The 24,360-nt window shown below is 43.1% G+C and overlaps 4 protein-coding genes across 4 annotated transcripts; 2 read left to right on the top strand and 2 right to left on the bottom strand.

Annotated features, from left to right (window-relative positions):
• Positions 1–672: 672 nt before the first annotated feature.
• LOC145345389 (histone H2B.1, embryonic-like) lies at positions 673–1,095 on the bottom strand. Its single transcript, XM_080193204.1, has one exon. It carries the CDS (start codon positions 1,048–1,050, stop codon positions 673–675), a length of 378 nt encoding a protein of 125 aa, XP_080049330.1. The 5' UTR covers positions 1,051–1,095.
• A 17,205-nt stretch (positions 1,096–18,300) lies between these two features.
• LOC145344738 (histone H4) lies at positions 18,301–18,851 on the top strand. The gene has a single exon (XM_080191846.1). It carries the CDS (start codon positions 18,301–18,303, stop codon positions 18,610–18,612), a length of 312 nt encoding a protein of 103 aa, XP_080047972.1. The 3' UTR covers positions 18,613–18,851.
• Positions 18,852–20,327: 1,476 nt separating this feature from the next.
• On the top strand, positions 20,328–20,901 carry LOC145345320 (histone H3). The gene has a single exon (XM_080193135.1). The coding sequence runs from the start codon at positions 20,491–20,493 to the stop codon at positions 20,899–20,901; it is 411 nt and encodes a 136-aa protein (XP_080049261.1). The 5' UTR covers positions 20,328–20,490.
• A 1,270-nt stretch (positions 20,902–22,171) lies between these two features.
• On the bottom strand, positions 22,172–22,549 carry LOC145345390 (histone H2B 1.2-like). The gene has a single exon (XM_080193206.1). It carries the CDS (start codon positions 22,547–22,549, stop codon positions 22,172–22,174), a length of 378 nt encoding a protein of 125 aa, XP_080049332.1.
• Positions 22,550–24,360: the final 1,811 nt, after the last annotated feature.

Genomic DNA, 24,360 nt, shown 5'->3' on the forward strand with positions numbered 1-24,360 from the left:
ATTAACATTGTAGGATAAAGCTATATTCTAATACTTCGTGTTTTGGACTGTTGCCTATTGGCGCCGCTCACTGGCACGGTGGTCACCACTGTTACCTCAATGCGCCAGGGACCCGGGTTTGATTCCTGGCCAGGGTCATTGTATAGAGTGTACATATTCTCCCCATGTCTGCGTGGGTTTCCCCCGGGGGCTCCGGCTTCCTCCCACAGTTAGACGGGGTTTCTTTCTGCACTGTAGGATTCTATGAATCAATGAAAAACCAGAGAACACATTTTGGTTTGAATTTGCTAGTATTGAGATTGCGGCTTCATGAAACAGCGGGGCTTTCAGGGAATGGAATGATCGGTTATAGAGAACAAACCGGAACAGAACTGGAATTTTTCTGTTCAATGTACTCTCTCTCTCTCTCCCTAAAGACAGACAATCAGTTTCCGGATAACAACTCCTTTAAGAACAGGGCACATTGGGTCAGTAGCCGGACATTATTCATGGGGATTAGTTAACGGACTCTTAGCCAAACAGGCGACAATTCTATCTAATCCAGAAGTTTGATTGAACGGCTAATGATAAAGACAATTTAATGAAGTTCTAAAGTTATAATAGTATAGCTTTCTGAGAAATTGTGGGTGGCTCTTAAAAGAGCCGTTTTTTTTTTCAGTGCATTGTACAGTTTTACTTGGAGCTGGTGTATTTGGTCACGGCCTTTGTTCCCTCCGACACGGCGTGCTTGGCCAATTCCCCGGGCAGCAGCAGGCGCACGGCGGTCTGGATCTCCCGGGAGCTGATAGTGCTGCGCTTGTTGTAATGGGTCAGGCGGGAAGCCTCACCCGCGATGCGCTCGAAGATGTCGTTGACGAAGGAGTTCATGATGCTCATGGCCCTGGAGGAGATGCCGGTGTCGGGGTGAACCTGCTTCATCACTTTGTAGATGTAGATGCCGTAACTCTCCTTCCTGGACTTCCTCCTCTTCTTGCCGCTTTTTGTTACGGGTTTCTTCTGGGCTTTTTTGGCGCCCTTCTTGGAAACTTGGAGTTTCTTTTCTTCAGGCATGGTGCATGCAAACTGCAAAAACAGAATAACTGAAACTTCAGCCTGAATTCCTATTTAATGTATTAACCCAGACAACTATGCAAATTAAGGGTGGATGAAAGACATGTTCACTATTGGCTAATCTGCAATGATGCGAGATTTCCTACTTAGTTGATTGGTGAGTTCAGATAACCAATCACAGTTATTGCTCCAAACATCCCCAAAATTCGCTCTGCCGTCACTTCTGTTGCCTCCTCCTCATTCAACGACGCCTTCCGCGCCCGTTGGGCACCGCAGGGGCTGAGGTGCCTTATAGACCCCAACAATCACATTTTAATTTGACGTGTCCTCTGTACTTTTTGTTTCTGTTCGGGCCGTTCCCCCTCCTTTTGGGGAGCTGTCCCCTTTCTCTTTGTCCTAATGTAATTTGAGTTTGTTTACTTGGTTTGACCCCAAAGACACCCCCTCATTCAACAATCCCCCAACTCGCTCCCTCTCCCTGACAACACCAACACATTCTCTCTGCTGGTAAAACTGGTGTTTGCACCTCCTCCCCGTATCTGCGTTGGTTTCTTCCGGCTGCTCCGGTTTCCTCCCACATTCCAAAGATGTCAAGATTAGATTAATTAGCCATGCTAAATTGCCTCTCAGTGCCCCCAGATGTGTAGGTTGGCTTAAAAGCAGGGTAAATACGTTCCGGAGACACGGGTCTTACGCCGTTGTTTAAGAAGGGTGCCAGGCAAAAGGCGGGGAATTATAGGCCGGTTAGTTTAACGTCTGTGGTAGGTAAAATGTTAGAATCTGTCATTAAGGAGGAAATTGCGAGGCATCTTGAAGGGAATTGCTTGATAGGGCGGACGCAACACGGTTTCATTAAAGGGAAGTCGTGTCTGACAAATTTACTGGAGTTCTATGAGGATGTGTCTAGGGCAGTGGATAGAGGAGAGCCGGTGGATGTGGTCTTTCTGGATTTTCAGAAGGCGTTTGACAAGGTACCTCACAAGAGGTTATTGCAGAAGGTCAGGGGACATGGAGTTGGGGGTAGGGTGTTAGCGTGGATAGAGGATTGGTTGTCAAATAGGAGGCAGAGAGTGGGGGTCAATGGGTGCTATTCGGATTGGCGGTTGGTGACTAGTGGGGTGCCCCAGGGGTCGGTGCTGGGGCCTCAGCTATTTACCATTTATATAGATGATCTGGAGGAGGGAACCGAGTGCAGGGTGTCGAAATTTGCTGATGACACCAAGATTGGGGGAACGGCAAATTGTGCGGAGGGTGTGGAGAGTCTGCAGAAGGATCTAGATAGGCTGGGCGAATGGGCCAGGAAATGGCAAATGGAATTTAATGTTGGCAAGTGTGAGGTGGTCCACTTTGGTAGGAAGAATGGTAGGAAGGATTATTACTTACGTGGCGAAAAACTGCAGCAGGCGACGGTGCAGAGGGACCTCGGGGTCCTTGTGCATGAGTCGCAAAAACCCAGCTTGCAGGTGCAGCAGGTGGTCAGGAAGGCAAATGGGATGCTGGCCTTCATAGCGAGGGGGATTGAATATAAAAGTAGGGAGGTCTTGCTGCAGCTGTATAGGGCATTGGTGAGGCCGCAGCTGGAGTACTGTGTGCAGTTTTGGGCGCCGCACCTGCGCAAGGATATTTTGGCCCTGGAGGGAGTGCAGAGGAGGTTTACTAGGCTGATACCGGAGTTGAGGGGATTGAGCTATGAGGAGAGGCTGAATAAACTAGGCTTGTACTCGTTAGAGTTTAGAAGAATGAGGGGAGATCTCATTGAGACGTATAAGATGATGAATGGGATGGATAGGATAGAGGTGGAGAGACTCTTCCCGCTCAAAAAAGACAGTAGGACTAGGGGGCACAGCCTCAAGATAAAGGGGAGGCGGTTTAGAACGGAGTTGAGGAGGAACTTCTTCACTCAAAGGGTGGTGAATCTCTGGAATTCTCTGCCCGTTGAAGTGGTGGAGGCTGCCTCGCTAAATATTTTTAAGAAGCGGGTTGATGGGTTCTTGATGAGAGAGGGGATTAAGGGTTATGGGGAGAGGGCGGGAAAGTGGAACTGAGCCACAACAGATCAGCCATGATCTTATTGAATGGCGGGGCAGGCTCGAAGTGCTAGATGGCCTACTCCTGCTCCTATTTCTTATGTTCTTATGTTCTTAAGATGTTCTTTCAGATAGTAACTGGTAAGCGATGAGCCAAATAGCCTGCTTCTACACTAGGGAAGAATCATGCAATCCCTCCAGTGCAGAAGGAGACTTGTCGAGCCTGCATAATCCCAGCCAGGCCCTAACCCTAAAGCCCCACATGTTTAATCCCCGCTAGTCGCCCTGACATTAATTTAGTATGGCCAAACAACCTAGCCTGCACCTTTGGACTGTGGTGGAATGTGAAACCAGAGGAAACCTATACAGGGAGAACATGCAAACTCTACACAGATAGTGAGTCACCCAATGCCGGAATTGAATCTGGGTCCCTGATGCTGTGAGGCAGCAATGCTAACCATTTTGCCACCGTGCTACCCTTAAAAGCATCCCACCCAGGCCCCACCACCCTCCCCACCCCAAGAATTTATCATGGACAAGCCATCAAACCTACACATCCCTGGACACTGAAGGGTAAGTTAATATGGTGAATCCACCTAACCTGGACAGCTTTGGAGTGTGGGAGGAAACCAGAGCACCTGGAGGAAATCCACAGAGATACGGGGAGAGTGTGCAAACTCGAGATGGACAGTCACCTAAGGCTGGAATTTGAACTCAGGTCGTTAGAGTTGCGAGTCAGCAATGCTGACCATTGTGCCCGCCCCTGAGAAACCCCTCTGAAAAAGGAACTCTGGCATCATTCTGTCCTTTGTGCATGTATGAAGTTTACTTACTATTGTCACAAGAAGGCTTACATTAGCACTGCACTAAATTTACTGGGAAAATCCCCTTGTCACCATTATCCAACACCTGTTTGGGTACACTGAGGGAGAGTTTAGCATGATCAATGCACCTAACAAGCACGTCTTTGTAATTCAACACTTTCTGTTTCGTTATAACCAATAATGTTTCATTATTGCCATTTCCATTCCACAATTTGCAGCTTCTGACATGCAAAGTTCATTGTAAACTTCATTTCTCCATAGGTTTCCTTTGGATGATCTGGATTCCTTCCATATTCCAAATACATGCAGCTTAGGTGGATTGGTCATGCTAAATTGTCCCATAGTGTCCAAAGGTGGTTAACTTAGGTAGATTGGCTATGCTAAATAATTAACGTTCAAAGCTGTGCATGTTAAGTGGAACTATGGTAAATGCATGAGGTTATCGGGATAGGTTTGAGGGAAGAGACTGGGTAGATACTCGGAAGGTCAGTGCAGACCCTTTCTGCACTATAGGGATTCTATGGTTCTATGTCTGGGTGTTTTGGAATTAATATCAGTTGCTGCAAATTGTGTGTTGTTTTTACTCTGTTCATGTCAATGTAGCTGCCAGACTTTGTTAATTGTGGCAATGTGTGTCAATCTGATTCTGTCAACCATGTGTACATGAGTATGTTATTTCATTTTTGTTTCTAACAGTTTCTGATGAAGGAAATTATCATGGTTCCAATACTTGTCACTTTCTGGTTGACTGATTGCTGTCCCTCTCAGTATCTGTGGCTTTCTGGTTTGGGAGAGTGGAATTGCATGTGCTATTGTGTTTTTCCTTTGAACTACTGGTATCTCTCACATTGTAAGGTTTCTAATCTTTAATGGGGAGTTTTTTTATTTTTATAACAGAGTATGGATTATGTCTGTCTCTGTACATTTTTTGCTATTTGATGTGCCTTTGCCTATAGATTTGTACCGCGCCGCACTGTGATGAGAAACTGATTCTTTCTTTTGTATGTCATATTCAGATGTCTAAATGTGGATTTTAACCTGTGCCATTTTGATTCAGCAATGGGCATGCCATTTCCCACCATGTATTCCAATTTATTTTCTTCAAGAATTTTGTTTCTTCTTTTTCTATCATATGTTGCTGTATTGATGTTGGTTTTGCTTGGGAAATGTGAATTTCTGATATCTGCGTCTGGCTTTCAATTTGCAATTGTCGATTTCTGTTATAGAAGGTAAGAGTTTATATCAGTTACTTCCAGGGTGCAAATGTAGCATTACTGTTAGTCTGTCAGTGGCTGAACCTAACACATTCTGATATATGTTACTGTCTATCAATCCTTTCACTGATTTACTCTGTACCAGTCCAAATCTGATCTATTATTTTTGATGTTATTCTGTAACATTTCACAACATGTTATTTTTCTTTTTACTTTGCATCGATCTGCTTCTGATAATACAAGTCTGGATTTTATTCTCTGTTAGTTACTTAATTATAATTGCATCATTATTCTGTAAGAATTTTATATTCATCATTGAGCGTTTTCAAACTCTTTTTCTGTCACTGAAAGTGGAAATGGCTAGTCTTCACTATTTTTACATGAATTGTGAATGGGTGATTATTTTTACCTCAGTCTTGTTCCTCACGTTTTCCCAACTATCTTCCCATATCCATCAGCTTCTCATGACAATAAACTGTAGGGAATATAATCCTAATTTACTCAGTCTCTGAACCCAGGTACCAATTTAGTGCACCTTTGTTCAACAGTCTCCAATGTGAGTATTGTTAACAATAGCATATCTGTTCCCTGAACTTTTTATGGGATTGTGGATTTTAGAACACACAGTATTTTACTTCTATGTGAATAACCTAAACCAGTTGTAGGCATTATTAGCAATAGCCTGGTTCAATGCTGACTGTGCTAATAACTAATTTAACCACTTCTAATTTAAATAAAATAGCATTTTATAGATAATCATTGATTATGACTCTGGGCATTTTATATATGCTTAATACAATAGCATCTAAGGTGGGACATTGTACTGAATCATTTCTTAAAGGAGTGATATAGTTTAAATATACCAGGCAGGAAATAACTGATATAAACTCTTACCTTCGATGACAGAATTGACAGTTGCAAATTGAAAGCCACACTCACATGCTGGAAATTCACAGCTCCCAAGGAAAACCAACATCAATACAGCAACATAATGATAGAAAAAAGAATAAACAAAATTCTTGAAGAAAATAAATTGGAATACAAGGGGGGAAATCAGCGTGCCCATTGTTGAATCTAAATGATACAAATTAAAACCCACATTCAGAGATCTGAATTTTTTTTTTGAATTCTATACAAACGAAAGGATCAGTTTGTCATCACTATGAGGCCGGGTGAAAATTTATAGGCAAAGATACATCAAATAGCAAATATGTACAGATACAGATATAATCCATACTCTGTAATAAAGATAACAATCTCACATACCAGAGATACATGCTGGTGTGTCAGTAGATATGATGAATAAATGAATCATTTCCCATACATTGAGCATTTGAAAAACCTCTCATCATTGTGAATACTTGATGCAAGAGGGTATTGCTATTTTTTTGTCTCTCACTGTCAGAATAATGTTGTTTTCTTTCTATTTCTTTATCTGTTAGTTTGTGGTAATCTGTACACTTTTTTCCATTCTCGTGTAGAAATCCTTCTGTTTGATTGTTCATAAGGCGGCACATTAGCAGAGTGATTAGCACTGCTAGCTCACAGCCCCAGGCACCTGGGTTTGATTCCTGGCTTGGGTAACTGTCTGTGTGGAGTTTGCACATTCTCCCTGTGTCTGCATGGGTTTCCTCCAATAGTCCAAAGATTTGTGGATTAGGTTGATTGCCCATACTAAATTGCTCCTTAGTGTTCAGGGATGTGTAGGTTAGAGGGGTTAGTGAGGTAAATATGGGGGATTGCAGGGATAGGCCTGGGTGGGATTGTTGTTGATGCAGACTTGATGGGCCAAATGACTTCCTTTTGCACTGTAGGGATTCTATGGATTGTGAAATAGTGTTCACTTCGCTGTGTACCTTGAATGATTTGCATCATTCTGTACTCGCCGTTTTTGCATTTTATATGCAAATATATGGACTTTGTGTTTCTGCATATCACTCAGTATTTGTGAAGAATGCATAACTGGGATTCAAACTGTCTGTCTTGTAAAGCCTGTGAGAGTGTGTTCCAGCAGAATCTGTCTGGAAGAAATGTAAGGTTGAAGTCGATTCTGATCCATTCAAACTATTTGAGTTGGATTTCTTTAGTGTCAATCAATCTGTGATATGTAATATGTCTGTGGATTCAGCTCTCTGTCTATTCAATTTTGAAAAAAAAATCTATTACATATATGACTGTGGTGAAAGCTCTGGACTTAATTTTCTCATTCTCAGTGAGTTGGGTTTAGTGCATGGCTTCTCAATTTCTTGGACATTTTGTGAATGTAGACATGATTCTACGTTTCCCTTGAATCAAATATGAATGTGGATTAACTCATCAAGATGTAGTTGACATTGTTTGTTTGATTCATTTAAATTCCCTGCGTTTCTGCTCTTGGGTAACAGCGTGCCATCATTATCTGTGTCATTCAGTGCCTGATACATTGCATCATTTTCGGACTAATTGTATCTGATTGTAGGCTAGTCTCTGTTTTCATGTGGATTTTTTATGAACAAGATTATTTTCCCGATTCTTCTATTTCAGAGAATACAAATGACTGAGATTTCTTTAATAGATTTCAGTCTTAGCAATTTTTATAACTAAAGGCTGCATCCACAGTCTGGCAGTCTCAAGTAGGGTGTATACAAGTAGGAATCAATCAATAGTTTTTCTTTCACTGGTAAGCTTTGAAAGGTATTGTTCTTGTGTCTGTCAGAGGCAACAATGCTAATGGCAGATTCATTTTGCAGCTATGATTTTGTGCTGATCTATGTAAGTGTAGTTTCCAATCTGTATTTGTTTTGTCTTACGTAAATGTGGGATATTCTGTGTCTGAACTTGATTTTTATTTCTGGCATTATGTTGGAAATATTTGTTTAACGGATTAACATATTGATATCTGTTCATCATAGGATCTAATTTATAATATGGATTTGACCTATGTTATAGTAATAGGGCACTTTCACTTGCGGCCTTTGAGTTGTGAAATAGTTTCAAAACGAATGCTATGTGAATAATTAAATGCTTTTGTCAGATCCATGGCCTCACGTTTAATTCCTGCAGTGCGTAATAAAAGACCTGTCCTCTTTTCTTTCAGTTTTATAGAATGGGCTGGGATTTTTTTTACTTTGGACTGGTGTGCAACATGTGACTTTGGCTGAATTCTTGGGTACTTTGTTGCAATTTATACATATCCTGTCTATAAGCTAATCTCTGTCTATTCTAGCTAAGATTAGCTATTTGATTTCCAGCCAGTGTCACACAGGATATTTAAATCTGGCATTTTTAAACTCTGCAACTGATGTTTCCACCTCTCACCTGGATTAGAGGGAAATTTGAAAAAAAAAGTCACCCAATAGTACTTTATTTTACTCTTGGATTGAAAAGTGATCTCTGATCTTGGAAATGGTGTGGGTCTGAATAAATTATATCCTTTGTTACATTGTGCCTGATGATCTGGCAGAATCTGTGTACTTTGCGAGTGACACTTTATATACATTGTGTTAGAATTATCTTGGCATTCCAGGCGTCTTTGCTCTGTCTTTTTAAGTTCCTATTGTGTATCTACCTCAATTACTGACTTCGGCAGGCATCAGGAGAATCCATTGTCTGAGCTTGCAAGCATTTTTTTACTGTATGTTTCAGTGTTAATGATTTGTTTTTTTACTTGAATTAATTTATTAATTTACAGGCCTATACTTTTGTTATAACAAAATTTCTATTTGAAAATCAAATATGTTTTTACATTGAAAACACATTCATGGCAAGATTATGTTGTTGTTCTTATTTTAACAATGACCAACTTCAATGCTGGAAATATTTAATTAAGTCCATTAAAAGTATATGGGAACACAGCAAAAGCCTGGAATCAAACTATGGTCAGTGGCATGGTACGCAGCTTTTCTCACAGCTATCTGAAAATCGAAATGTTTCATACCCTCAATGTTTAGAACTTTAAAATTGATCCCTATAATGATTTGCGAATGGCTGAATCTGATAGTATCAGTTTCCTGTTACCTCGTTCCAAGTTTCCGAGTGAATCTTTACCTTGTTGCATGGCTCATTATCAACAAACAGATGGCAACAGTCCACAATAAACTGGACCTCGCTGTCTGTGAACACAAAACTGGAAAGCAACGGGCCTGAAGCTGCACTTGGAGCTGGTAAAGGTATCCTTTGTAAGAAGTCTCACAACACCAGGGTTGATTTCTTACTTTGTTTACCCCAGTGCAACACCGGCATCTCTACATCGAAGATATCCTTTGTCAAGAGACAAATGCAGACACCAGTTTAAAGTTTTAAAGTTTATTTATTAGTGTTATAACTAGGCTTACATGGCAATGAAGTTACTGTGAAAATCCCCAAGTTGTGCCTGTTTAGGTGTTAGGAATGAGTTAACAGTCACCTTCCACTTAAGTCCTAAATTGGATGTTAATCATTGGTTCGAAATCACAAGGATATATAAAGAAGTTACAGGTGGCACTGAGTGTTGGGTGTATATATGTGGAGTTATAAAATAGAATAAAGTGAGTTTGTGAAGAAGCTGGAGTGGCATCATCCTTTGAGGGTACAGTGAGGGAGAATTTAGCATAGCTGATGCATTTAAACAGTACATCTGCTGGACTGTGGAAGGAAACTGGAAGAAACCCACGTAAACACTGAGAACATGCAAACTTCACATAGACAAGAACTGAATTGAACCTGGGTCCCTGGAACTCTGAGGCAGCAGTGCTAACCACTGTGCCATCATATCACCCCACTTGGGCTTTATGTGGGATTAAGGGATACCCAGATATTAAGGCTATGTGCATATGTATACATGTGCAGATGACAGGAAGGTGTGTGTGTGTGTGCAGGGGAAGGTGTGTGTTTATGTGGGAGAAGGAAGGGCTGTGTGCGTGTACAGTGGGCTTGGAGTATTTTCACCTGCTCGTTTCTGATTTTGGAAAACATTTTCTTAACTGCACTTTTTTAGATGAGGCCAAGTAAATGTGAGACCCCTCTGTGCCTGTCAGTTTCCTTTATTTTAACATGGGTTTTGAACATTGTGTTTCTGTATGACAATGGTGCTCTGCACATTGTTGCACAGCAGCAATTAATAATTTGATATATGTGTCACTAATTTTGAATTTTATTCTGAATGTATCATTCTCTGTAATATGAATATGGCTGAAATTCTGCAAATAATGTTTTTGATTAGGAGCTGTGTGCTTTACTTTCACTGTATCCCTGACATGAAAATATTCCTGATAGGCAGATGTGTGGGTTCCATTAAGTATTTTTAACTCTAGTGATATGTAACAGCAATTGCATATTCATAAGAACATAAGAAATAGGAGCAGGAGTAGGCCATCTAGCCCTTCGAGCCTGCCCCGCCATTCAATAAGATCATGGCTAATCTGTCACTGCTCAGTTCCACTTTCCCGGCCTCTCCCCATAACCCTTAATCCCCTCTCTTATCAAAAACCCATCAACCCGCGTCTTAAAAATATTTAGCGAGGCAGCCTCCACCACTTCAATGGGCAGAGAATTCCAGAGATTCACCACCCTTTGAGTGAAGAAGTTCCTCCTCAACTCCGTTCTAAACCGCCCCCCCTTTATCTTGAGGCTGTGCCCCCTAGTCCTACTGTCTTTTTTGAGCGGGAAGAGTCTCTCCACCTCTATCCTATCCATCCCATTCATCATCTTATACGTCTCAATGAGATCTCCCCTCATTCTTAGAACATAAGAACATAAGAACATAAGAAATAGGAGCAGGAGTAGGCCATCTAGCCCTTCGAGCCTGCCCCGCCATTCAATAAGATCATGGCTGATCTGTTGTAGCTCAGTTCCACTTTCCCGCCCTCTCCCCATAACCCTTAATCCCCTCTCTTATCAAGAACCCATCAACCCGCTTCTTAAAAATATTTAGCGAGGCAGCCTCCACCACTTCAACGGGCAGAGAATTCCAGAGATTCACCACCCTTTGAGTGAAGAAGTTCCTCCTCAACTCCGTTCTAAACCGCCTCCCCTTTATCTTGAGGCTGTGCCCCCTAGTCCTACTGTCTTTTTTGAGCGGGAAGAGTCTCTCCACCTCTATCCTATCCATCCCATTCATCATCTTATACGTCTCAATGAGATCTCCCCTCATTCTTCTAAACTCTAACGAGTACAAGCCTAGTTTATTCAGCCTCTCCTCATAGCTCAATCCCCTCAACTCCGGTATCAGCCTAGTAAACCTCCTCTGCACTCCCTCCAGGGCCAAAATATCCTTGCGCAGGTGCGGCGCCCAAAACTGCACACAGTACTCCAGCTGCGGCCTCACCAATGCCCTATACAGCTGCAGCAAGACCTCCCTACTTTTATATTCAATCCCCCTCGCTATGAAGGCCAGCATCCCATTTGCCTTCCTGACCACCTGCTGCACCTGCAAGCTGGGTTTTTGCGACTCATGCACAAGGACCCCGAGGTCCCTCTGCACCGTCGCCTGCTGCAGTTTTTCGCCACGTAAGTAATAGTCCTTCCTACCATTCTTCCTACCAAAGTGGACCACCTCACACTTGCCAACATTAAATTCCATTTGCCATTTCCTGGCCCATTCGCCCAGCCTATCTAGATCCTTCTGCAGACTCTCCACACCCTCCGCACAATTTGCCTTTCCCCCAATCTTGGTGTCATCAGCAAATTTCGACACCCTGCACTCGGTTCCCTCCTCCAGATCATCTATATAAATGGTAAATAGCTGAGGCCCCAGCACCGACCCCTGGGGCACCCCACTAGTCACCAACCGCCAATCCGAATAGCACCCATTGACCCCCACTCTCTGCCTCCTATTTGACAACCAATCCTCTATCCACGCTAACACCCTACCCCCAACTCCATGTCCCCTGACCTTCTGCAATAACCTCTTGTGAGGTACCTTGTCAAACGCCTTCTGAAAATCCAGAAAGACCACATCCACCGGCTCTCCTCTATCCACTGCCCTAGACACATCCTCATAGAACTCCAGTAAATTTGTCAGACACGACTTCCCTTTAATGAAACCGTGTTGCGTCCGCCCTATCAAGCAATTCCCTTCAAGATGCCTCGCAATTTCCTCCTTAATGACGGATTCTAACATTTTACCTACCACAGACGTTAAACTAACCGGCCTATAATTCCCCGCCTTTTGCCTGGCACCCTTCTTAAACAACGGCGTAACATTAGCCGTTTTCCAATCTTCCGGCACTTCCCCGGAATCCAGCGACGTCTGGAAAATAACCACCAAGGCATCCACTATCACCTCCGCCATTTCTTTCAGAACCCTCGGATGCATTCCATCCGGTCCTGGGGACTTGTCCACAATCAGCCCCTCCAGTCTGTCGAGCACCACCTCTCTAGTAACAGTAATGTCATTAAGACCCTCCATTCCTACCACCTTTCCATCGCTAACACCCGGCAAATTATTCACGTCCTCCTCCGTGAAGACAGAAACAAAAAAGTTATTCAATACCTTAGCCATATCCCCATCCCCTACCACTAGCTCCCCTTTCTCATCCTCTAAAGGACCAACGTTCACCCTAGCCAGCCTCTTCCTTTTTATATATTTATAAAAACTCTTGCTATCCTTTTTTATATTAAGTGCTAGCCCAGCCTCATAGTTTCTCCTACCCTCCTTTATCAACTTCTTTGTCAATCTTTGTTGACATTTAAACCTTTCCCAATCCTCTTCTCGCCCACTACTCTTAGCTACTCTAAATTCCTCCGCTTTTAATTTAACACTTTCCTTCACCTCCTTCGTTATCCACGGCTTATTACCTCTCTTCCTACTGTCCTTTTTAACCATCGGAATAAATTTCTGCTTCTAAACTCTAACGAGTACAAGCCCGGTTTATTCAGCCTCTCCTCATAGCTCAACCCCCTCAACTCCGGTATCAGCCTAGTAAACCTCCTCTGCACTCCCTCCAAGGCCAAAATATCTTTGTGCAGGTGCGGCGCCCAAAACTGCACACAGTACTCCAGCTGCGGCCTCACCAATGCCCTATACAGCTGCAGCAAGACCTCCCTACTTTTATATTCAATCCCCCTCGCTATGAAGGCCAGCATCCCATTCGCCTTCCTGACCACCTGCTGCACCTGCAGGCTGGGTTTTTGCGACTCATGCACAAGGACCCCGAGGTCCCTCTGCACCGTCGCCTGCTGTGTCCATGAATTTATCCTGTTTCCCTTAGTTAATGACAATCTGTGATATGAGATTGTAGGATTTAGCTTTTGCTCATCAAATTTTGGTGCAGGTATTGCTTTTACTTCATGTCTCTCATGCACCTGGTATGCCATTTTCTGTTTTACTGTGAACCTCCTATGTGAGTGCAAGATACACTTTATACCTTTCAATTTACTATATGAGCATTCACATTTCTCACCAGTCTCTCCCAGTTTGCGCTATACCATAGAGTTGTACGCACACGTTTATTTGTTATTTACTATACCTATCAATATGTGCTTTATGACCAAGATTACCCTTCTTAATTTGAGAAGCATGTTATTCCTGTTTGTATATTTATGTTGTGCAAGAAGTGGTTTCATTCTACACCTCTTTGTCTGTGTTGTGGGTTTCGTATTGCAACTGTCTTATGTCATGGGAATCTGGATTCAGTCTGTATCCATCAGTCTCCTCTGACTCATGTTATTGGGCCCACTTAGCTTTCTACTCACAGCTTTATGGAAAGGACAAGTGATTTAGCTCCACAGTTCACCTTTGATCTTGTTACATGTGTTGGTTTTTGCAATATGAGTTTTCTAAAATTTGGACATATCAAAGCTTTTTTGGCATAAGAGAATGTGTTTGTTTCTCTATCTGTCACTTAACATTTGAATATAAGTTCTGAACTGTTGTGTGAAATTTCAGTTGTGTGAAAGTGATTCCTTTCTGCATTTATTACTGATCAGCTTCTGATGTATACATGTGATTTTGGCACTTTTTCTGTCATTTTCTGGTATTTGAGTGTGAGGGTTTCATTATCCCTGTGTATTTCTGGTGTTTTAAGAGTCTTATTTGTGCATGAGTGTTGTTCTGTCAGTTTCTGAACTATTTTGCATCACTGACTGATACGTGGATTTGATATCAGTCAGCATGTCAGTTTTTGCTATATGTTTAGCATGTAAGTAACAATACATCATTTGGTTTTGTGGCAGATGAGCATGTTCTGACACCTATTAATTCATCAATTTTGTACATGTCACCTTAATTCTGCATCTAATATTAATGGAACACAATGTTACATTTACTATCTGTTTAACTGTTGTTGGTGTACAGACATTTGTCTCAGTATTCAATTTGTGACTGTTCATGTTTATCAGCAATCATCAATTTATTTCATGGTGGTGTGGCTTTATTCTGTACCAATGAAATTTTGAACAAAATATTTCCATTTAACATTTCACACGAGCCTTGGCATAAAAATGCAACTGTGTATTATGCAAGAGTGAGTGTTCTCCATTTTTAACATGCACTAATTGTTTTCAATACGTATTTTTTAAACTGCAGCCATTGAAGTCTGCTCTGTCTCTAATAATATGTGTATGGGTTTTACATTGTACCTGTCTGTCTTTATGGGAACTAGGATTTATTTTCCATCAGGTTATCTTTCCGATGTTAGTAATATTTTATTCTCTGGAGATGTCAAAATCTGTTGAGCAGGTTCCAGTGTAACACATCTTATTTGCTGTGATCTAGTATTGTGACCAAAATTGAGAAGAGTGATTTGACACATGATGTGGTACTGAAACAAAATGAATATTAAAGATAAATTTTGTGATCCATGTAGTGGAGTTTAATGTGTTGCTTAGAGATAACTGGGTAGAATCTTTGGATTAATTTTGTACATGTCACTAAGCGACCTGATATTTCATTTGCAGCTGAAGATCTATTCTTGTGAGATGATTGAAAGGTGGTCCAATGTGGTTTGAGAAAAGATTCCTTCACCTGCAGGGTGGTGGGAATCTGGGATGCACTGTGGAGGATAAGAGGGATGGGAAAAGCTCAAACTTTAAAATATGCACGGATTAACACTTGAATGTCATAATGGTCAAGATTATAGGCCAAAGGATTTGGTTCAACATTTTGCACAAGACTGACTCCTGTAGATCTATTGTAGGTTTAGCTTACTTGGTCTGGTCTCGATGGGCCCAAGGGTCTCCACTGTACTGACACTGACTCATCTGCCCAGTGATATTGAGCAGGAGTGGATTGGGGAAAGTTATTCCATGTGTCCTTTACTGTATGATTGGTGGATTGAACATATTTACCTATGACTTTAGATCAATGAAATTCTGATAATTTTTTTATCTCTGTACCAATAGATCTCATGTTCAGTCTGTGTCTCTGCACTCTAGGATTAATATTGTACCTACTGGCAGTTAGGAGACAGGGGAGTTTCATCATCTCTGATGGATCCACACACTAGAAATTACTTTGCCAGATGTTCATCTAGAGGAAGGAAACATATATCTTGTAAGTCAAGCTCAGATGATATCAATGAAACAGTCAATGGCACATTTTCAATGGATAATCAGTAAGAAATATGCATTCTACAGATCATACCCAACAAAAAAAAATCTGATTCCACTATTTCTATACCAAGCCTTTATCTGTCTGGCATGCTTGGTGGTTTAACAATAATTGACAATATTTAGAATCTATCCCTAGGGATCTGGGTTTGATTTCCAGTTTAGGTCGCAGTCGGTGCGGATTCTGTACGTTCTCTGCGTGAGTCGGTGTGGGTTTTGTCTGGATGTTCCGGTTTCCTCCCACGGTGCAAATCCATGCTTGGCTATGCTAAATTCTCCCGAAAGGCACTGGAGTGTGGCAGTTTTCACAGTAACTTCACTGCAGCGTTAATGTCAGCTTAATTGTAACAATAAATGCACTTTAAACCAGTAGACTTGGAGGGACAGTGAGATTTTCTCAGATCTGGTAACAATTTCCCACTGCACTCACCATTGAATGAAACAAAGTAACACGTTTCTTTCTCGTTTCTTAGCTGAATGAGTTGCTGCCTTGAATATATTTTCAGTCGTGTTTCCTCCGAGAGTCGAAATATTTGCGGGTTAAGTTGATTTGACCATGCTTAAATCGGTATCAGAGGGTTTGGAAGGATAAATACATGGGATTACGGGAATAGGGCCTTGTTGGAATTGTTGTTGGTGCAGGCTTGATTGGCTGAATGACCTTCTTCTATACTGCAGGAATTTAACGATTCAGTTACAGGATTGTTCCCAACCTCACTGTCCCGCCTGTTTTCCCCCCATTCACTGGACAATGCCAACAAACAAGCTGAACCGGGATTATACATCACAGGTTTGAGAAAAGCCCGGTCATTTTCACTAGCAGCTTATTCACCTTGTGACTCCCTCAGCAGTGTCTCACACAGTCCCAGGAACTCCTCTCCATTCCCCCCGGCTCACTCCAATCCCGGAACAGGTTCCTGCTCCGCTCTGCCTCTTACAAACAGCTCCCGAATCTCCCTGAACTTCCCCCGAGTCAGTGAGGATCTCTGAGCCCCTCTGTGTCCACACTCCCCAATGGATGTGCTGCTGGGATGTGAACACTGTTCCCTCGCTGACCTGGGCGCTGACATTTCCATTTCAGTCAGTTTCAAACAAAGGATTTCCGCTCACTGAGGAAATGGGCGGGGCCAGGGGAGGGCAGCGCGCATGCGTCAGGGCATCAGGGCTGCGAGCAGGGCAGCATGGCGCATGCGCCCCTCTCCACAATCATTCCGAGAGCAAATGCAATTTGCTGAGTTATAATAAAGGGCAAAATACAGCGGATGCTGCAATCTGAAACCACACCAGAAAATGCTGCAAAATCTCAGCAGGTCTGACAGCATCTGTGGAGAAGGAATAGATGATGTGGAGATGCCGACGTTGGACTAGAATAAACACTGTAAGAAGTCTCAAAACACTAGATCAAAGTCCAACAGGTTTATTTGGTAGCAAAAGCCACTAGCTTTCTGGACACTGCTCCTTCGTCAGGGGAGTGGGGAGTCTCACACCTGCCAAAGGGGCAAAGTCACGAAAGCTAGTGGCGTTTGCTACCAAATAAACCTGTTGGACTTTAATCTAGTGTTTTGAGACTTCTCACTGAGAGGAAATAGAACCAACGTTTCGAGTTTGGAAGCCAAAGGCTCAAAACGTCGTCTTCGGGGAAGATGTTTCCACTCATGGGTAAAACTAGAATCAGAAGACACAACCTCAGACTAAAGGGATGATCCTTTAAAACAGAAATTCATTAAAACAGAAATGAGGAAGAATTTCTTAAGCCAGAAAGTGGTGAATTTGTGAATCTCTTTGCCGCAGAAAGCTGTGGAGGCCAGATCATTGAGTGTCTTTAGGTTCTTGACTAATAAGGGGATCAGGGGTTATGGGGGATGGGGGTGGGAAACAGGAGAATGGGGATGAGAAAAATATCTGCCACGATTGAATGGTGGAGCATAGTCGATGGCAGAGTGGCCTCATTCTTCAACTATGTCTTATGGAAACATTCGTTCTATTCTCTCTGCACGTATATTGTCAGACCTGCTGAGATTTTGCAGCATTTTGTGTTTCTGTTCCAATTTGCTCGGTTCCCCTTTTCGATTTGCTCGCAGTTTGAGCAAAGGAAGCTGGACCGTGGGGGAAAGGCGCAGAACGGTTCCAGTTGCTGGATAATCCCTGTCTGAAGTTCAGATTGAGATCATTCCCTCAGTGTGTTTGCTGTTCATCAGTACATTCTCACCAATACATCCTCACCGCGAATCCGTGTGATTGTTGTGATATTGCAAGAGTTAATATTAGCACAGAACATTTCCAGGTTAATTTAATCAGATCGAAAAAGTCGGGCACTGAGCACCTATCGAACTATTTGAGTCGAAATGTTTTTGTCGATAGGATTGTATTGAGACGGGAATATTTCTGAGAAATCTGGATTGAATAAATCCAGATACTAGCTTGTATCTGATATTCCAGTTTGTACGTTTGTTCCCGCGCTCTTTTCATTTCTGTTTGAATTTGAATCTAAAATATCGGTTCGGGCAGGAGGAGGAGGAGCTGGATGGTGAAAGACATTTCACTGCTCTGTCTGTTTCTCAGTCTCCTCCCCGTCCCGCCTCTCTCTCTCTTTCTCAGTCAGGTCGGTGTGAGCTGTATAATAAAGGAAGCTGCAGCAGCTCCTCTCTCGTTCAGCAGCGATTTGACTGAAGAAGAATCATGTCTGGCAGAGGGAAAGGTGGCAAAGGACTGGGGAAAGGCGGAGCAAAGCGGCACCGCAAAGTGCTTCGTGATAACATCCAGGGCATCACCAAGCCAGCCATCCGCCGCCTGGCTCGCCGTGGCGGGGTCAAGCGGATCTCGGGCTTGATCTACGAGGAGACCCGCGGGGTGCTGAAGGTTTTCCTGGAGAATGTGATCAGGGATGCGGTCACCTACACCGAGCACGCCAAGCGCAAGACGGTCACCGCCATGGATGTGGTGTACGCTCTGAAACGCCAGGGCCGCACTCTCTATGGATTCGGCGGCTAAACAAATCCACCCAATTCTCACAAAACCCAAAGGCTCTTTTCAGAGCCGCCCATATCCTCACATTGAGAGCACTGACCTTACTGTAAGAGCGGTGAATTTTAACGTTTGTGATTCATTACTATTGATTGTATGATCATGTTTTTAACTTTTAAGAACGGAAGCTTTCCGCTTTTGCCACACGTCTGTTCCATTACACAACAAATTCATCTTCGCGTGCTTCAGCGTGTATTGTAACCGTCAGTAAAGCAGGCCATTCCGCATTAACCCGAACGTTTCTGTCCTGTTAAAGTCTGAGCAGTTTTGCCGCCTCTTTCAGAGAAATGTCTGATTCAGTGACTATCTGGTAAAAAGACAGGGTGACTGAAAAAACCAGTGGACGGATTGTATAGTTGCTGCATATTATTGTTAATCATTTATTACCATGACAGTTTGTTTTAAGCTGATGTATCTGCATTTCGGTCCTTCAATCGGTCTGTAGTAATTCACCTCCCTTCATTCTTGGAATGCACAGAATGGCTGTTGTGCAGAAAGTAGTTTATTTGTGACATTCCGTTTTCCGCATTTCACTCGGAGTTTTATCCCATCCTGTTATAGGTCTATCGCCGAATGAATCTGAATTTCCTCCTGGTGCTTAAGGCAGTGATGATATCGAGATGTTGGCGTTGGACTGGGGTAAACACAGTAAAGTTTTACAACACCAGGTTAACATCCAACAGGTTTATTTGGTAGCAAAAGCTTTCGGAGCGCTTACTGCCCCTTCGTCAGGTGACTTTTTAACCTGGTGTTGTGAGACTTCCTACTGTGCTAAGACAGTGAACGGACATAAAGATTTTTTGTGGTTTCTTAAAATTGGGACAATTCCCTCAAATCAGTTTTCTTTCATTTCTGTTCTCCCTCAGAAATCGGCGGGCTTTTTGAAATTGATAAATTGTCAGTTGCAGTTCCACCAGTCAGGGCATCGTCCGGCCCTTGGAGTCTGTACCGATTCTCCGAAAGAGCATACTTGTGGCAGACTTACCCTTGTGGAACTGCCCTGCACGCAACACAATGCGGACTTCCCAAAGCTCAGGGCTGTTTGTGTTCTGCACTCTGATCAAATGTAGCTTTTTCCAAACATTATATTCTCGCTTGATCGAACTATTTTCACTGTCTTCTCATTTGCGTTCTGATCATGGTCTTTGAGGCTTGAAGCCGAATGCTAAGGATTATATCTTTCCAAGCAGCATGAATGCTGTGTACATTCTGGGAGGACAAAAAAGAGCTTATTTTAACATAAACTCACAATGTCCCATTTGTGATCCTGACATTTTGTCCCTGCTCTTTTTAGCTAATCCAAAACATAGAAAATCAAAAAGATCAACGTTATGAATTTGGTCAGAAACAGTGCAGAAGTAGGTCCCACCCCACATCCACCCACCTTCTTCTCCCCCTCCCGCCCACCTTCTCCCCTGCCGCCCTGTCCTAAATATTACAGGAGTGAAGAGCCTCGTTTTTCTTTCACATCTATATTTTTATCCCAGTTTGTTATAGCTCGTCAAAAAATGAATCTGAATTTATCCCTGGTGCTAAGGCAGTGAGCAGACAGTTTTTTTTTGCGATTTTTAAAGCTGAGGCAATTCGCTTCAAGGTCAGTTTTCTTTACTTTCCGTTTCTTGTCACTCAGAGATTGGCGGGCATTTTAAATTGAAGAATTGTCAGTTAGGCTTCCTGCAATCAGAGCCCGGAACCCACTGCTGCCCAATCGCTCTTTACAAACTTGTCCACGGGATGGGGCAGCATCCAGTCAGGAGCAGAGGGCGGTGACTAGAATGTATTCAATAGACACTCACAGAGCGGCACCCACTTTCTCAGCCTTTGTGTCCTACACAGTTACACATCATGGCCAGAACCAAGCAGACAGCGCGCAAGTCAACCGGCGGGAAAGCTCCCCGCAAGCAGCTGGCTACCAAAGCTGCCCGCAAGAGCGCTCCAGCCACGGGCGGAGTGAAGAAGCCTCACCGCTACCGGCCCGGCACTGTGGCTCTGCGGGAGATCCGCCGCTACCAGAAATCCACCGAGCTGCTGATCCGCAAGCTGCCCTTCCAGCGCCTGGTGCGGGAGATCGCTCAGGACTTCAAGACCGATCTGCGCTTCCAGAGCTCGGCCGTCATGGCTCTGCAGGAGGCCAGCGAGGCTTACCTGGTGGGGCTCTTTGAGGACACCAATCTGTGCGCCATCCACGCCAAACGAGTCACCATCATGCCCAAAGACATCCAGCTGGCCCGCCGCATCCGCGGGGAACGCGCTTAAAAACTCAGCTCAACCCCGATCAAACAAAGGCTCTTTTCAGAGCTACCAAGTCTGTCAGGGAAAAGAGCTACAGCACGGGTTATGTATCAGTAGCACAACTTGCTTTCTTTCATTTTATTTACTTCGCCCAGTAATGTATCTCCTCAGTATTTGTTAACAGTTGCGTCGACGTACCTTCTTCCGTCGGGGGAAGATACAAAAGTTTAAGGTCGCTTTACCAACCAACTGAAAAACAGCTTCTTTGCTGCAATCAGACTTTTGGATGGACCGATTTTCTCAGGAATCTGTGAACATTTAAAATCCCGCCAATATGTAAAACACGAAATAAATAAAAATAATAAACCAGCTTTTACTGTGAAATTTTTAACATTCAGCCAATCTCTCCTCGTCTAGTTCCTGATTGTGTGTCTGATTAATGAGGACAGGGCAATAGTCGAAATGAAACGCTAAGTTATCAGAATCCCCAAATTTTAAAATTGAACGTCCGATATCAGTGAGGAACAAGGAAAAGCTTTCACCCAGAAATTCTCCAGATGGGCCGAACGGCCTCCTGTAGGGATTCTGTAACTCGATGAATAGTTAAAACCGCCTAATGACAATGTTTTGAAATTACCGTCCATTGTTTTACTATTTCCTATTTTATCACGCGTCTCAGATTCTCTTTTACAAACCGGGATCTATTCGGGTTTAATCTCGGTCTTTTTTGAAACCCGCTTTCCTGCCGGCGGGAAGTCCCATTTCTAGACTGTGGACAATAATAGCGTGGATAGTCAACAAATTAACACTATTATAAAGTAATATTCTGAAACCATCTCCGTGGTGTGGCCTGCTGCCTATTGGCACCATTCAAGAGCAAAGGACACATTTTGGTTTCAATCTGCCAGCATTGAGATTGAGGCTTCTTAAAAACACCGGGTTTTACAGGGAGTGAACTGATCGGTTGTAGGGACCAAACCGGAACAGAATTTGAAACATTTACTTCCTATTTACACTCTCTCCCTAAAGATAATGAAAGTGTCCGAATATCAACTGTTGAGAATAGGGCGCTCAGTGGCCGATAATATTCACGCGGAATAGGACAGAGAAACAGGCACATACGCGATATCATCCAGAACTTTTCGAGCGAAACACTAATGAAAAAGACAGTTTGAATTAAACTATTACTGCTTAACAACTGATGACTGTATAGCTTTCTCAGAGAAGTTGTGGGTGGCTCTTAAAAGAGCCGTTTGGTTTTTTTGAGTGTACTGTTTCAGTGCATGGTACAGTTTTACTTGGAGCTGGTGTATTTGGTCACGGCCTTTGTTCCCTCCGACACGGCGTGCTTGGCCAGTTCCCCGGGCAGCAGCAGGCGCACGGCGGTCTGGATCTCCCGGGAGCTGATGGTGCTGCGCTTGTTGTAATGGGCCAGGCGGGAAGCCTCGCCCGCGATGCGCTCGAAGATGTCGTTGACGAAGGAGTTCATGATGCTCATGGCCCTGGAGGAGATGCCGGTGTCGGGGTGAACCTGCTTCATCACTTTGTAGATGTAGATGCCGTAACTCTCCTTCCTGGACTTCCTCCTCTTCTTACCACTTGTCGTTGGCGGTTTTTTCTGGGCTTTTTTGGCGCCCTTTCTGGAAGCTTGGAGTTTCTTTTCTTCAGGCATGGTGCATGCAAACTGCAGACACAGAATAACTGAAACTTCAGCCTGAATTCCTCTCTTATTGACTAACCCAAACCACTATGCAAATCAAGGATGGGAGAAAGACGCGTTCATTATTGGAGAAGTAAGAATGATGCGGAGTCTTTTGTTTATTTGATTGGTTAGTTCAGATAACCAATCAGAGTTATTGCTCCACATATCCACGTATTTTCTCTGCAGTCACATCTTCCACTCCCCTTGTCGTCTCCATATTTTTATTCCAGAGTATGGATTATGTCTGTATCTGTACATATTTGTACATGATCTGACTATGCTTATAAGCAAATAGCGATGAAAAATTGATCCTTTCTTTTGTATGTCATATTCTCCTGTGAACTTGGATATTAATCTTCACCACTTGGATTCAGCGATGGGCATGCCAATTCTCGCCCCCCACCCCAACCCCTCGTGTTCCAATTTATTTCCTTCAAGAATATTCTATCTTCTTTTTTCTATAATTATATTGCTGCACTGATGGCGGTTTTGCTTAGGAGCTGTGAATTTCTGATCTGTGACCGTTGCTTTCCCTTTGCAATTGTCAATGAGTGTAATGGAAGGTAAGAGTTTACTATATCAGTTACTTCCAGGCTGTAAATGTAACATCATTGTTAGCCTGTTGGCATTTCATCTGTTATTTTTGCACGTCAGTTTCTAATGTGTGAATCATGATTTGCCTCAGTGCCTGTCCATTCCAACAATGCAAATGATTGTTTTACTTTGTATATGGCAGTTTCTGATGTGGATGAAAATTATTTTTTCTGTACATTTCATATTCTGGTAAGTTTATATGGGGTCTCTCTGAACCTGTCACATTTGGATCTCTGTTTTACTGTCCAGCAAACTTTTTTTTTGACGTACTCTGAAGAAGAAGAAGAACAACAACACAGCACGGGAAACAGGCCCTTCGGCCCAACGAGCCCGCGCCGCCGTCCCATTGTCTCAGTGACCTATTCATGATTTTAGTCTACGCCTAATGTGCGAGGATCAGGGAGGTCCAATATAGGGACAATTTGTTACCCAATCAATCAGCCTAAAAGCACATCTTTGGGATGTGGGAGGAAACCGGAGCACCCGGAGGAAACCCACGCAACCACGGGGAGAACGTGCAAACTCCCACAGACACAGGCCCAAATCCATGTGTCCGCATAGTTACTCTGTAATTATCAATGTCTGATCTATTATCAGTGGCATTATTATGTACCATTTCATACTCTATTATTTTTGTTTTTGGGCAGTATCTGTCTGCTTCCCATGTTCACCTGGATTTTATTCTCTACCTATTAGTTGCTTTATTATAATTACATCATAATTCTGTAAGCATTTTACTTCAGAATGAATTGAGGGTTTTCAAACTCTATCCCTCTGACCTTGAAATGTGGATATTCACTGTCTTTCCCTGAATTGTGAACGGGTCCCCCCGCTACCGCCCCCCCCCCCACACGCACACACACCCACACACACACGGCTTGATCCTCACACTTTAAGGTAGGTTGTATAATATACTAAGTACAAGAATACAATAGGATTTGAACACACATGGGATTAGAGCATGTGGACCATGGCTCCTGCCCCACCATTCAATGGGATCAGGAACGATGTTGGATTTCAAACTGATATTCCAAACTGCTGTCCGATATACTTCAAGTCCCCAAGAGACTAAATTCTAGAGAATATGATCCTAATTTACTCAGTCTCCCCTCACAGGGCACCCTGAAGTCCAGTACTAATTTAGTGAGCCTTTGTTCAAATTCTCCAATTTGAGTGTTGTTAACTAT

This window comes from Carcharhinus amblyrhynchos, chromosome 7 (assembly GCF_965287045.1).
Source record: "Carcharhinus amblyrhynchos chromosome 7, sCarAmb.v2.hapA, whole genome shotgun sequence".
Taxonomy (NCBI): Eukaryota; Metazoa; Chordata; class Chondrichthyes; order Carcharhiniformes; family Carcharhinidae; genus Carcharhinus; species Carcharhinus amblyrhynchos.